The sequence below is a fragment of the Labrus mixtus genome, chromosome 12 (assembly GCF_963584025.1).
Source record: "Labrus mixtus chromosome 12, fLabMix1.1, whole genome shotgun sequence".
Lineage (NCBI taxonomy): Eukaryota > Metazoa > Chordata > Actinopteri > Labriformes > Labridae > Labrus > Labrus mixtus.
Genome location: NC_083623.1, coordinates 20,956,321 through 20,969,640, shown reverse-complemented (window position 1 = coordinate 20,969,640; position 13,320 = coordinate 20,956,321). Strand labels below are relative to the sequence as shown.

At 40.6% G+C, this 13,320-nt stretch overlaps 1 protein-coding gene across 4 annotated transcripts in view; it reads left to right on the top strand.

The window, feature by feature from the left end:
* LOC132985242 (centrosomal protein of 128 kDa-like) overlaps positions 1 to 12,994 on the top strand; it is a 45,280-nt gene extending 32,286 nt beyond the window's left edge. For all 4 annotated transcript variants that reach the window (XM_061052520.1, XM_061052522.1, XM_061052521.1 and 1 more), the window contains 6 exons: positions 1,835 to 1,884; positions 3,585 to 3,608; positions 6,800 to 6,877; positions 7,967 to 8,080; positions 10,081 to 10,189; positions 12,253 to 12,994. In XM_061052520.1, the coding sequence (XP_060908503.1) occupies positions 1,835 to 1,884; positions 3,585 to 3,608; positions 6,800 to 6,877; positions 7,967 to 8,080; positions 10,081 to 10,189; positions 12,253 to 12,326 (449 nt within the window). In that variant the 3' untranslated portion in view covers positions 12,327 to 12,994. The remainder of the gene's footprint in view (positions 1 to 1,834; positions 1,885 to 3,584; positions 3,609 to 6,799; positions 6,878 to 7,966; positions 8,081 to 10,080; positions 10,190 to 12,252) is intronic.
* Positions 12,995 to 13,320: the final 326 nt, after the last annotated feature.

Below are 13,320 nucleotides of genomic sequence, written 5' to 3'. Positions count from 1 at the left end.
CCAGACAGAGCCTCTGTTAGACACTTATCATGTGTAATGTTACAATGTATTTACAGATATGAATGTAATAACTTTAACAATTCATTGCAAATATTAATAATATGAATAATGTAAAGTTGCCTACCGAACCAAACAGAATCTGCTTTTGAGTTGTTGTTTTTCTTTTTTCCTACAGTCCCTGTATTTTTTATTTATTCATCATTGTTTAAATATTTATTATGGGTGCTTTTTGTGCCTTTATTGGAGAGATAGGACAGTGGATAGAGTCAAAAATCTGGGAGATATAGAGAGAGTGGAATGACATGCGGGAAAGGAGCCACAAGTTGGATTTGAACCTGAAACACCCGTCTGGAGGCTTCCATACATGGGGCGCAAACTTACCACTAGGCTACTGACGCCCCCAGCAGTCCCTGTTTTGTGAGAGATTTCATTTGATGTGTAGTTACTTAGTACCGGTACTCTCTGTTGCCTCTCTCTAAACTGCGTAGGTATCAGTATGTCTGCTACTGGACGTGAATCAGTGAAGAGAACAGCAGTGGACTTCCAGTGAACTGTTCTGCTAGCCTAAAAGAAAACAACCTGAAATTATGTTTTTTAAAGAATTTAAATCAAGTGTATTAGTCACTGTGGTCAGATGTTTGTTTAAATGAAAAAGTGACCATTTTTCATTATGATACATTAAAATGAAACGTTTAAAGAAACGTTTTCATTTTAATGTACTCATCACCGTTCTATTCAAAGTTTGATCACAGTTTTCTTTGCTCAGTTTAAAGCCAAAGAGGATATAATAATGTAGGTAGGTACTGTGGCATTAAGCCAACAAAACTCTAACGCTCAATCAATTCGTTCCTCTAAATGAAAAAACCTCATTACACAAACAATCAGCGATTGAAACAATTTGGTGTTCCTATGAACAATAAACACAATCAGAGTTTGTCTTTTCTTCAACTGTTTCTATACAAATAACCAACAAGCAGCAAACTGTTTGAACGGGTCCAACATGTGACAAATATTCCTCACATGATTAATACACTTTGACTTCTCCGGTGTGCTGGTGTTACTTTGTAGTTGATTTAGCTACTGGGCACCATCTACTTCACTAGCACGTCATTATCTCATAATAATACAGATGTACAGTGCAGGCTTTGTAAACACGCTCTGTCACTATAACTCTGCTGATAAGAAAACATTTGTTGCTGCTGTAGCTTCACCTTCAAACTCTCTTATGTGGGTTTTGGTATCGATCTATCTTTGGTTAAAAAAAGATATTCATGCACCGTAAAAACCACTGTATAAGGGGAACTTTTTCATATGAAATGTTGGCTGCATCCTTTATATTGGGGGCAGCAGTAGCTCAGTGTGTAGGGACTTGGGTTGGGAACTGGAGGGTTACTCAATGAGGACCAAATACGGAAAGTTGTCCGGTAGCTGGAGAGGTGCCACTTTACTTGCTTAGCACTGCCGCTATGCCCTTGAGCAAGGCTCCGAACACCCCCCCCCCCATTAGCTCAGGAGCGCTCAATGTGGGCATCCCCGTCATTCTGACATCTATTAGTGCATGTCCATGTCCTGTTTGTGCATGTGTGTGTATTTCAGCCTGTGTTTGAATTTCCCCTCTCGGGATTAATGAGGTATATCTTTTTCTTTATACCAGTGAGACTAATATACCAGTATAAAATGCTGACCCACACGCGGTCCTTACCAGAAGTGTAGCCGTCACCATCATACATTGCACGCTATTGAAAATTGTCAATCAATGAATCTGTCTCATAACTGGTCTATCATTTGGGCTCAGGTTTGAATATGGAACTCTGATTAAATGCTTTTCTTTCAGAGCTGTTAGTGAGGAGTCGCAGGAAGGAGGAAGACATGAGAAGCCTTCAGGTAAGCATTTCAAGTCTTTACTCATCTTTGTCTCATCACTTGGGTCTGTAAATCTGCAGCATAAATAGTTGATTTAAAAAAAATCCAGACGCCCTTATTTTAACGAGGTTGCCAAAAAGTGACAGCTGGTTCTATTTTTATTTCACACACACAGCCTTTAAGTTATTTCTACTTGTTTGCATATCTGTTGTTTGTTTTTGTTGGAGCTGGCCTTGAGTCATCGAAGTTCTGTGATGCACTGTAACAAACAGCAGTACACGGTCACCGGCCTGACACACTCCTTGCAGCCTTGCTTGGACAAGTAGCTAATTACTGCAGACACAAGGCCTTGGAGTTTAAAAGCCACCGGAGGCCTTGTTTCTGTCTTTCTGGAACTGCAGCATCTACACTTGGCAGGCCACCAACTCACCTTGTCTGGATTGGACTGGCCCCCAGCGCCTCTCTGGCCCTTTACTCGCCATTAAAAAGCGAAACGCACACTCTGGCTCACACACTAAAACGTCGGCTAATCATTTGTTCTTTCCCAACGTGTGCTTGTACCTCTGAACGTGCGTGTGTTTGTGTTGGATACCAGGGTCCCATCTGTGGCTGCATGGCGGCACCTGCCAGAGCTCCTGTGCAATTAATCAGCCCTCTCAGACCCAGTCGAGCTTTTAATTATGAACGATGAGGAGAGAGAGAAAGACAGAGTGAGGGATGTATACAAGTGAAGAATAAAAACGGTTGGGAGGATGGGCTGAAGAAATAGAAAGTACTCTTACAAATCAGCAGCAATACATTACAGTCGGCGAGGGGGAGGCATCTGTTTTGGTGAGGAGAGCAGGTGTTTGTTTGAGTGGCAGATAAGAGGCATAGCATCACTTATGCATCGTTAGAGAGGGAACATCAGTCAGGAGCTGGATGAGACGTGAAAGCAGTTTGTCTTTGTGTATGTGTGTGTGTGGGAGTGTAAGTGTCGGTGTGTGTGATAAGAAGCCTGTTGTGTGCTATAGACTCTCCCTAGCCTCTGCATTCCCCTCCCTTGTTACATATTTGAAAAGCTCTGTCACTGCTCTCCCACACACACCGGGTTTTTGTCATCTAATCTAAAAGCAGTTACCTGAACTCACCTGCTGCATCATTTTCAGTCAACCTTTTTTTGTTATTGATATCTTTAAGTTCACATATTATGCACAACACACTTTACCAGGTTTGTCTAACAATAATGTGTCCCTAGTATGTGTCCTAATTTTGAAAAGTCCATCCTCTCAGTCTTTTACCTGCTCCACTTGTCAGAGAATGTGTGCTCAAACAGGCCATTTGGAGATTTTCCCTTTGTGTCATCACAAAGGGCAGTAACCCCTTCCCCCTGGTGGGTGACACTCCCACAACTAGGTGTTTCTTCTGCCCTCTGAGTCTGCCTTCTCACTGTAAAAAAAATGTTTCATGGTGCAAGAAAGGCCGAGCATTCCCGTCCTGTGGGGTGTTGTTGTACGCAGCTCATTTACATTTAAAGCTACAGGCACAGAAACAGTCTGTTCTGAACAGGGCTGAAACTGAGGGGTTTATTGGCATGCTGAAATACAGGATCAGAGTGGATTTATAAAAATAAAAAAAACTTCACAGACATGTCTTGGGGAGCTCTGAGACTTATTTAAACTTGTGACCTGTAATATACATTCTATGCATATAAAGTAATATTGCTGTTTGTGTCTTTGCAGGATCGTGTTTTGGATCTGGAGTCGGTAAGGTTTTATTTCTTTGATAAGAGTAATTACTCGAGGTAAATAAGTCATGTATTTATATTCAGGTTTAAAAAGGCAAGAGTTTTAAAGTGCCCTGCAGTGGTTAAATGATTAGAAACCATGTTGACTCTCAGCATGATTTGATGCAGGCGTGTAGGCAGGTTCACCTCAGGCTATGTTTGTTTAGCAACCCATAGAGGCCAACACAGGGTTAGAAATGATTACTTTAGTTAAGGCTCACAGCTCTGTTAAATCATCATACGTCTTGCTGATGGGGTTAATAGCCAAGCTGTACTGACAATACATTATTGACCTCACCATCCAAACAGTTAACATTCAGCTTTGAGATGTCAGGCTGAAATTACTGAGCACTACTGAAAGGTTATATTGACCCGAGCCCCTTTTTCACTCTCTTGAAAAGCATTGAATAAATGAAGCCTTCTAATGCGCGCTGTGCATCCATCACAATTATGCGGCATGCTTGTCCACATCAACCTTCAATTATCTGCTGTGATAAAGAAGAGGAAATACCTCGGACCACGTTCAGGTCAGATATTTTCTGCTTTGTGCAACAACACAGCTGCAGACTGCATCGACCCATCCCTCCTCTCAGCCTGGGTGGTGGCGATCAAACACACAGTCTTACTTGTGTGTCAGCGTGCTCTTCAGTGTGGCAATCAGTGTGACGCTTCGTAACAACCAGTTCTTTTGATGCCTAAATGCTTGGTATGAATGGGCATGGTAAATCTGTTGAAACACACAGTGGAGGGATGAATCGATTGGAGAGCAACCAAAGTAGCTACTGAATCACAGATAAGACTGACATCGTCATTTCATTTTCAAATCATCGGGCACTATGACATCATGTTTGGTCACATCTGGGCTTTAGCATAGCAGTTGTCATTCATACTACATCTTTCATTAATAGTTTAAAATGTTTGTTACAAATATGTTGTTGTTCAAATATAGGGACATATTGGGAACAGACAGATGTTTTGCTATTTAAAAGAAATGCTCCACTTATCAGTGTTTCAGTTTCCAGGGGATAAAGGTGGATACTTTAGATTTAAAATATGATTCTCATGATGGACTCAGTCTTTCTCTATATATATTTTTAGTCTATCTCTCCTATAGTTACTGTCCTATGAAGCAAACATGCCACAATGATCATAAAGGATTCCAGTATCACATACTGGGATGTAGGCTACAGTGTATCTTTCACCTGCTGCTGAGGGTTGCAGCTCTAATAAGCATACCTTCCTAACAGTTCAATGAAATGTCCAAATCCTCATACAACATTCTCATGATCCCTGCAGCACAGTAATCTTCTCCACAGTTAATCCATGTCTTCAGTATATTCCAATTAGTCTGCAATTCATCAACTAATCATTGTGGTGAAGCCTGAGAGCTGACAGGAGACACTAATGTGACGCAAGTGTGTTTTTAAAGGCTCCCTGTGGAGTACTTTTTTACATTCAGTATTTGTAACAAAATGCACTGTGTTACCATGTCGACCCTGTTTCTATTAGAAAAGTCGCTTTTAAAGACAGTGTAAATGCTGCATCGTTAACATTCATGCTCGCTGGCTAACAGTCAGCTGTATTAACTTTGTTGGTTCATTCATAGTTTTCTGTTTAATGACTTAAACTAACAGCACAACATGAGCATCCTCATGCACAACAAAAACAAAACAGACATACATGAAATACATTCAAACTAATATGTAAGTCTCTTTGTATTTTACTGAATTAAGCAGCCAAATAAATGTTCTTGTTTTTTTTTTAAACTAGATGATAGGAATGCAAACTATACAGTCAGCCCACGGTTCAATACGTACTTCCATTTTTAAATCACGGTTTTCAGCCCAGGTTGTTGGAGGGTTGAATCAATATATACACATCAATATTAACCCTAACCCTAACCACAAGATTCTATTGTTTCCTATTGGAGTGTTCTAACTGCCCGCGAGCAACACAGTACGCTGTGTTTACCCTGACGTCCTGTGCTGTTAGGACACGGAGTCAGTCTCAGTGAATTGAAGGCAGCGTTTAAGTAGTGCCATGTAGAAATGTACAAATAGGAAGACATTTCGGATTTAGCGTTACTAAGTAGTAGTAAGTTTTCGTGGACACAGAAACAGGTCGTAAAACGTGGATATTTCTTTGTGTGTGGTAACTTAGTTTAAATGCTGGTTCTCCATTCGCTCTCACGCCCTCTGCTTTCTTGCTGGTGGCTGCGTGACAGGCTGCTAACATTATAGCCTGCTGTAGTCTGTTTCTGTAAACTTTTATCTGTAAATGCTTCTAAGCTTTATTTTAAGGGACACTACATTTGATATGCACTTTTAAATTTCACTGCCTGTACTGTCAAATTGGAAGACATTAATAATACATGGCTGAACTCTTAGTGTTAACTTAGCACCTTTGTTTTTCTGGATTCTACATCCTGCATTATCTCAGCGAAAACAAAGGCATCAGTAGGCGCCTCAGAGCAGTTAAAATCCCACAGCCAGCTGATCCAGCTGTGAGCCGTCATTAGTAATCAGCTCTTAAGTCGACCCTTGACTGAGAAAGATGTCTCATTTCACTGACTGTACGTTTCATTGACTGTTGCTAACTCTCTCCTCTGCCTTTTATCTTTTCCTCGGTCTTCAGTGAGAAGTGTTCAAAAACATAGTAAAGACCCAAGAGGGAAAGGGCGAGACAATTAAGGGAACTGAGATTCAGCCCCAGTATTTATTTTGGGATCATTCTCCATGTACTATGTGGTTTCTTCATCGTCATGCTTTCTTCTCTTCCACAGTCCATTGTAATTAATGATTTGTGGATCTCAACTTGATTTGTATGTTTGTTTTTTAAAGAAACAGAAGACATTTAAAATGAAAGTCATGATCTAAAACCACATCCATGGTCTTTGTGCTTTGAGCGACCACTTCCTGCTAGTCTTTCTTACACAATATTTTCCTATTTTACAATTTTCAGATTATTGTTGTTGTTTTTTTTAACACAACACCCTTTATGGTAAAGATTTATCAGTTAACTCTCTGGACAGTTTGTCATGTTTGTTCTTTATGGAAGTTTAAGCTCCAGTTGGAGAAGAAGTCCTAAAATGAAAGTCAGAAATAACAATAAGAGAATAATCTCTGTGAAGAAGAAAACAAAACTAACCTTGTGTATCTTTGTGGTTTCCAGAACACAAGAGTAGCCCTGGATCACTTGGAGTCACTTCCAGAGAAACCATGTCTGATGGAGAACTTCAAAGATTTGGAGGTGGGTTTATTAAAGATCTTATAAATGAGAAAATACATTAATGACTAAATACAGGGGTTAAGATGTCCTCGGATTAACCCCTCATTACCACCTGGTGGTGCAGCAAAGCTCAAAAAGCATCTAGAATAGTTGCTCTCAACTGGATAGCCTCAGGATCCACCACCATCACCTTACAAAGAAATCGCGACCTAAATGTCTGATATTTGTCAATCAATCAATCAAATTAATTTATTGATAAATGGTAGTTTGAATCTCAAACGATACAAAACATCTGACAGAACAAAGAGAAAGAGCAAAACAAACAAACAAGAGAGCACTTCTTAGACCTTTTGACACAATTCTTTTCCCCAGGCAGACATTTGTGACCCTTTGAATACGGCTTCACGACCCACTTTTGGGTCCCGACCCACCACTTCGGAACAACTGATCCAGAAAACCACCAGACAATACGATGACATTGGCATGTCGATACAGCCGTACTGTGTATATACTGTATATATTGGTAGGTCAATATGATCAGGCCATTGTGTGTCTATCAGGATAATATCACATCTTGGTACAGGATTTTCAATATGCAGTGATGTCAGAATGTATTTCACAGAACATGTGGTGCAGAATATAATGCTTGGGTTGATTTAGAAAGTTTCATCACATAGTTATGGAGAAACACTGTTCTGTGTGCAGCACATGACGTTAATGCATCTCAGCTGAGCAGACAGTGGTCAGGGCTAACCTTTGATCACAATGTATGATAATGTTGATCATCTTTTAGTGCGATTAAGAAAGCAGCCTTTCTAGTCCTTTGAACTGTCATAGCTTTACACAGTCCACTGTAAAAAAAATACACAATATTGTCTCCTGTATTGGTTAGCATGGTAATTTTTCTCCTCAAATGTTATCCATCATCTCTACTTGTGATAGCACAGGTCAGTGTTCCAGCCATGCATTATCAGAACTATCCAATAAATCAATGCTATTTCACTTTTGTTGTTCTCTCTCTCAAATGTGACGCTTATTGGTTAAGTCAAAGATCGTTAAATGTTCTTTTTTATTAGCAATGATAACACAGCATTCATTTTGTGTCTTCAGGAGTCACAGCGGCAGAGGGAGATCGTTGAGGAGCGCCACACCAAATACAGAGAGATCGTGTGGGACCTTCAGCACCAGCTGGACGAGTCCAAACGAAGAATCCAGGACTACAGAGTACGACACACAAAGACAGGCAGATGCAGTGCTCGAGAAAAAAAGGGCTTTATAGTGCCGTGCAGAGGCCTGTACGCCCAAACAGCAACCCACACTTTTTCTATTTCAGTCACTAATTGCGCTGCTTTGTTCAAACAGCCGTCGTTTGGATCAGGGTAGCCTGACTTTGAGAGCCATTTAGGAGTCTAGCTCGCCCACACCGCTGCCAATGTGTGCAGAGCTCCTAATTTGCAACTTGTATGAATAAATGAATAATTTCACATGATGGTAATGCATCATGGATGGACAGAGTGGATTAAGTGCAAGCAACGACACTCAAACAAAACCTGAATTTTACCACTCACTGTTAATTGCTACAGTCTCCTTCTGTGTTATAAAGCAGCCGAGGGAGCCATCCACACATCATTGTTGACAGCTGATTGCCATCTGCAGTTTGCGACCTCCCCTAAACAGCAATACAGTCACTTTTTAAATGGTTTTAATCTGCCAGATTACCCCGTTGGTTTGCCAAATGACTCCCATGTTGAGCGATAAGTGGTGATTGCATTAGTTTAATAGCTGCTGCCCACCCGGGGTTTGTTTAAGAGAAAGACTGGATGCAATGTCTTTACAAGACTTCCATCTTGATCAGAGTCAGCAAAGCCAAAACAACAACAAACAGCTCTTACACTAAATGTTCTTGTGGCTCTACACTTAAGACACCAACCACTTCTTGGAGCTCTGTTCAGACACAAATATAATTTGGGTGAATGCTCGTCCTGACTTCATGTCATCTGTAATGTTTATGATAAAGGAGATCTGTTTTATGTGTCTAATGAGGCTTCAGACGACAGTAGAGACTTGGCGACTCCTGCAACAGAATCAGAAAATATGAAGAGACCTGTTCACACTGGGATACTTTGGCTTTAATGTTTACAGACAAATGAATGTCTGTAGAAGAAACTTTTATCACACAAGTGCATACAGTTCATAGAGGAACTCAAATCACTCACTGCCCAAACAGAATACTGTGGCACTCAGTAGAGCACTTAGGATGTCCAAGCAACCAAATCTGTCTGACAACTCTCATTTAAAGTGTTTCGAATAAGATTTTGTGTAGTTGGTGTGTGCTCTAAAAAATGCATCACCATATGAGTGTTCACACACCTGCTGGTGCTGCTATTTTACCTGAAAAAAATGTAGGCATTTTAGGGACATGGCTATTTTGATGAGACTTTCCTCTCAGTTGGCCTGATGCTGGGATGGACATTTTCGTTCATCTCATGTTTCAACATTTGTTTTGTTGATGTTTCAACACATCATGAGTAGAGTTCTATCAGGCAGCTTAACATGGTGACTGTCGATGGCACTTAATGAGTGTAGTGTAGTAGAGGCTGTTTGTTACTTTGCCCTGAATCATGGAAGCACCACCATGAGAAGTCATGAAGGAGCGACACAGCCAGTCAAATTGCCAAGGAAATCAAATTATAGCACTCATTTTCTTTTTTTAATTCAAATTTTCCATATTTGACACCAGCGATCACACAAGTCGGGATACGGATATATTGCTGAATGGATATTTTGTCCCACCCCTATTCATCATACATGTATAGCATGTTAGCATGCTAAGATCTGCTAGTTATCACAAAACACAAAGTACAGCTGCGACTCATCTTAGTGACCTTTGTTTTGAAGGTCAAAGCCAAAGCAAGGTGACAATGAAAATGATAGATTGACAATGGAGAACCAATGAATGAATGGCTGAATGGCCGACCCGACCCCCCCCCCCCCCCCCCCCCCCCAACAGTTAAGATACTTCACTAGAAAACAAAAATGACTTGTCCTACAATGTTCTCACTTTTTTATTTTGATGTATACTGACACCAACCTTAAGCTTCACTCACTATTTCAAAAGCTCTCAAACAATAACTTTTCCTCAGCAGGCATGACATCTCCACATTGATGCTAGCGGAGCTGTAGGCCCTCAGCCCTGTCAGTTACTGTGTCCTCCTGTCTTTCAGGACGAGAAGCTTGACGCCACCTCCAGGAGCCTGAGACTGGCTGCTCTTTCTTCCTCCATCAAAGACCCCAGCACATTCCTGAGCAGCACCCTGACATCTGACACACGGTGTGAGTATTTCCACACTGAAGCTACAAAACCTGCAGCCTGACAGCCTATTGCTGCTTTTGACGGTCGCCATTTTTTTCTGCATTGCTAAAACATTTGAAAAAGAGTGCAGAGACTTTCATGAAATATTTCTCAACAGAATCACAAGTCCAAACAGTGGCTGCTAAAATTATAATATATGTTATATTAATGAATATTGTGTCTGTTTCTTAATATGTTTCTGTCAATGTGGATTGATCAGGGAAATGGATAATGTTACTGTCTTTGTTTCAGCACTGCTTAATTCCAGAGTGCAGTTCCTAAAGCTATAGTTGTGGTATACATAATAATGATTTATATTGTGGCAGCCTTACAGCACAGTGGTTTTTTTCATGTAGTATTTCAACATGGCTCCCAGAGCTGAAAGTTTCCATCAGTGCTCTGGAAGTGTGTCTGTATCACTGCCAGTGGCTCGCAGCCAGAATCACTTGTAGCACTTTCCTAAGCTGCTTACTGATATTTGGCACAGTGTGAGAGGAGAATACTTTCTGTGGCTCTGTGTCTGTTCTACCTCCAAGAATGACTATGGCCAAAAGATATCTATGGCTATTTAACACCAGTGTTAATATATAATTCAATTTGGCAGTAACAGTTGGTTTTAATCTTTAAGCTACTATTTGTCATATAATTGAACTGAAGGGACTGTTGTGATTGACTTGTGTACTTTTGATTCACATCAGAAATGTGTAAAGATTAAGGTTCAAAGGTGGCTGGTCACACTTATGTGAGATACTTGTCATCTATTGGCTGATGTGGTTAGAGGGGTAAGGTGTGTGTGTGTGTGTGTGTGTGTGTGTGTGTGTGTGTGTGTGTGTGTGTGTGTGTGTGTGTGTGTGTGTGTGTGTGTGTGTGTGTGTGTGTGTGTGTGTGTGTGTGTGTGTGTGTGTGTGTGTGTGTGTGTGTGTGTGTGTGTGTGTGTGTGTGTGTGTGTGTGTGTGTGTGTGTGTGTGTGTGTGTGTGTGTGTGTGTGTGTGTGTGTGTGTGTGGATCATTACAGCATTTCTTTCATAATGTGTAGGGACCCTTTTTCAAAGCATGATTTTGTATTGAGTCATTTTTAGGTCTGTGTAACAAAAGAACAAATGAAGGGGAGTTAAAGTAAAGTCCATTCTACAACTGTTAACTTTGACAGAAACGTTAAGTGAGAATCACAAAATATTTGTTTAGGGATGTTGACTCATCAGTGACAGGGCTTGACTATCCACTATAAGGTCTTGCAATATAACATCACACATTACCTGTTTTCACACTTGCACAAAACTCCTGAAAAAGCCCAACATTTATGGGGGTGAGCTGCGTGTGTGAATGCAGACTCAGGATTTTTTACCTTGATTTTACTCAGGCTTTTTCCTGCCACCTCCCCTAGTGAAATTTCTGTATGAAGTAGAGATAAGCCGATAGGTGAGTGCAGCAGGAAATACTCACCAGGAGTTTGTTTCTTTGGATCCCCATTGGCTTCAGCATAGCGAGAAGCTATTCTTCCTGGGGTCTGCAAATAGTGGTCAGTTACATGCCGCAACCAATGTGCGACCAGAGCGATGATCATGCACACAGTGAAGCTGCTTCTTTCTCTTTTCTATTTGCTCGTAGTTGTTTTCCACTCGTTTGTTGATAATGTAAATACATCCAATAACATGTAGCATTGATAGAAAGGTAATGCAGGCAGAGACAGTAGTCTAGCTATTTGTTCTTTGATGTCAAATTAGGTTTAATCCACTTTAAAGACATTCAAATTGAGAGTTTTGAGATGACATTTTTAAATTTGCAGGAACCTTGCCTAAAGGAAACGTTTGCTGGTTTGGGCTTGTTCTGTAGGAATCATTGCAGCTCTGGCAAGCCCATACACCCACTACTCTGTTTGGTCAAGCCAATTTCCTGCTTGCTGCCTGCACCACCATCTCTTTTTGTAGGTCCAGTCTGGGCATGTAACAGGGGAATATAATGCACCACATTTTAGGTTGTGACTGGGGAATGGACAGACAGGGAATATGATTGTGTTTCTCATTTTCCTCCCTCTCTGCCACAGCTCCTCACAAACACCTTACCAGTTCAGACCTGGATGATTCCTTTGTCACTGGGGCCAAATCCCTCACAGATTAAATCAACCTGGAGTGAACCTTTTTATCTGTTTCTCTACAAACACACGGTGCTAACAGCTGAATCAACCTGCCTGGTGCTGATCCAGAACAAAGAACAAGCTGACTGTACCCTTAAGTCCTCACACTCAATCCTCCTTGACTACCTCGACCAGGAAGTCACTTCAAACTTTGAGCAATACAAGTGTGGACACTGTGAAGGATGTTATTGTTTATTTAAAGTTCCTTTAATTGAATGTATTTAATAGATTTGAAAACTGTTCAAACCAAAAGTTTTCGTGTTACATTTCTTGCCATTGTTCCAACATTTTAAAGTTCTTTGTTGCAGCAGCTCTTTGAAACATTGTTTACCGAATAACATGCCTGTATTTTTATTATCATGTCAATGTGCTAAGAGGATTCAAAACAACTCCACACTTAACAAAACACTGGTGCCTTTTTAACAATATGCAATTTCATCATGAAGATGTGACAAATCATTTGTTTTTCCATGTTTTACAACCTCTTTTACATGTACCGACTGATTTTCTAAATTACTTTTTCTGGTTTTTGTTCCATGCAGTATATATTTGTACAAAGAAATAACCACAAATAGTCTATTTTTATGAAATGCAGAGGAAGTATATGCACTATGAATAAACCTCCATGCATCTAAATGTCTGCTTTTTATGAGCACACTCGATGGCTCCCTCATTTCAGAGTGAAGTGTTGGTTTTTGCAGCAGCTGTGGGACTCCAGCTACTCCCACTGGTAAATCTTTTGCTTTCCCCTTAAATCCTACATCGGGGAGAATAACCTGAAGCCACATGAGAGAAACTTCCTCTTTTAATTTACCACCAAGCTTCAAAGTATAAACACAGTACCTGCTGTGTAAACACACTTCTCAAAGTTGTACATAATCTGTCTGGAGACTCTCGGTTTGAGACTTTGCAAAGCTGTGGAAAAGTCCTGTAAGGTGGTGTTCAATTTAAACCTGACCAGTGATCACCCTCAATCAT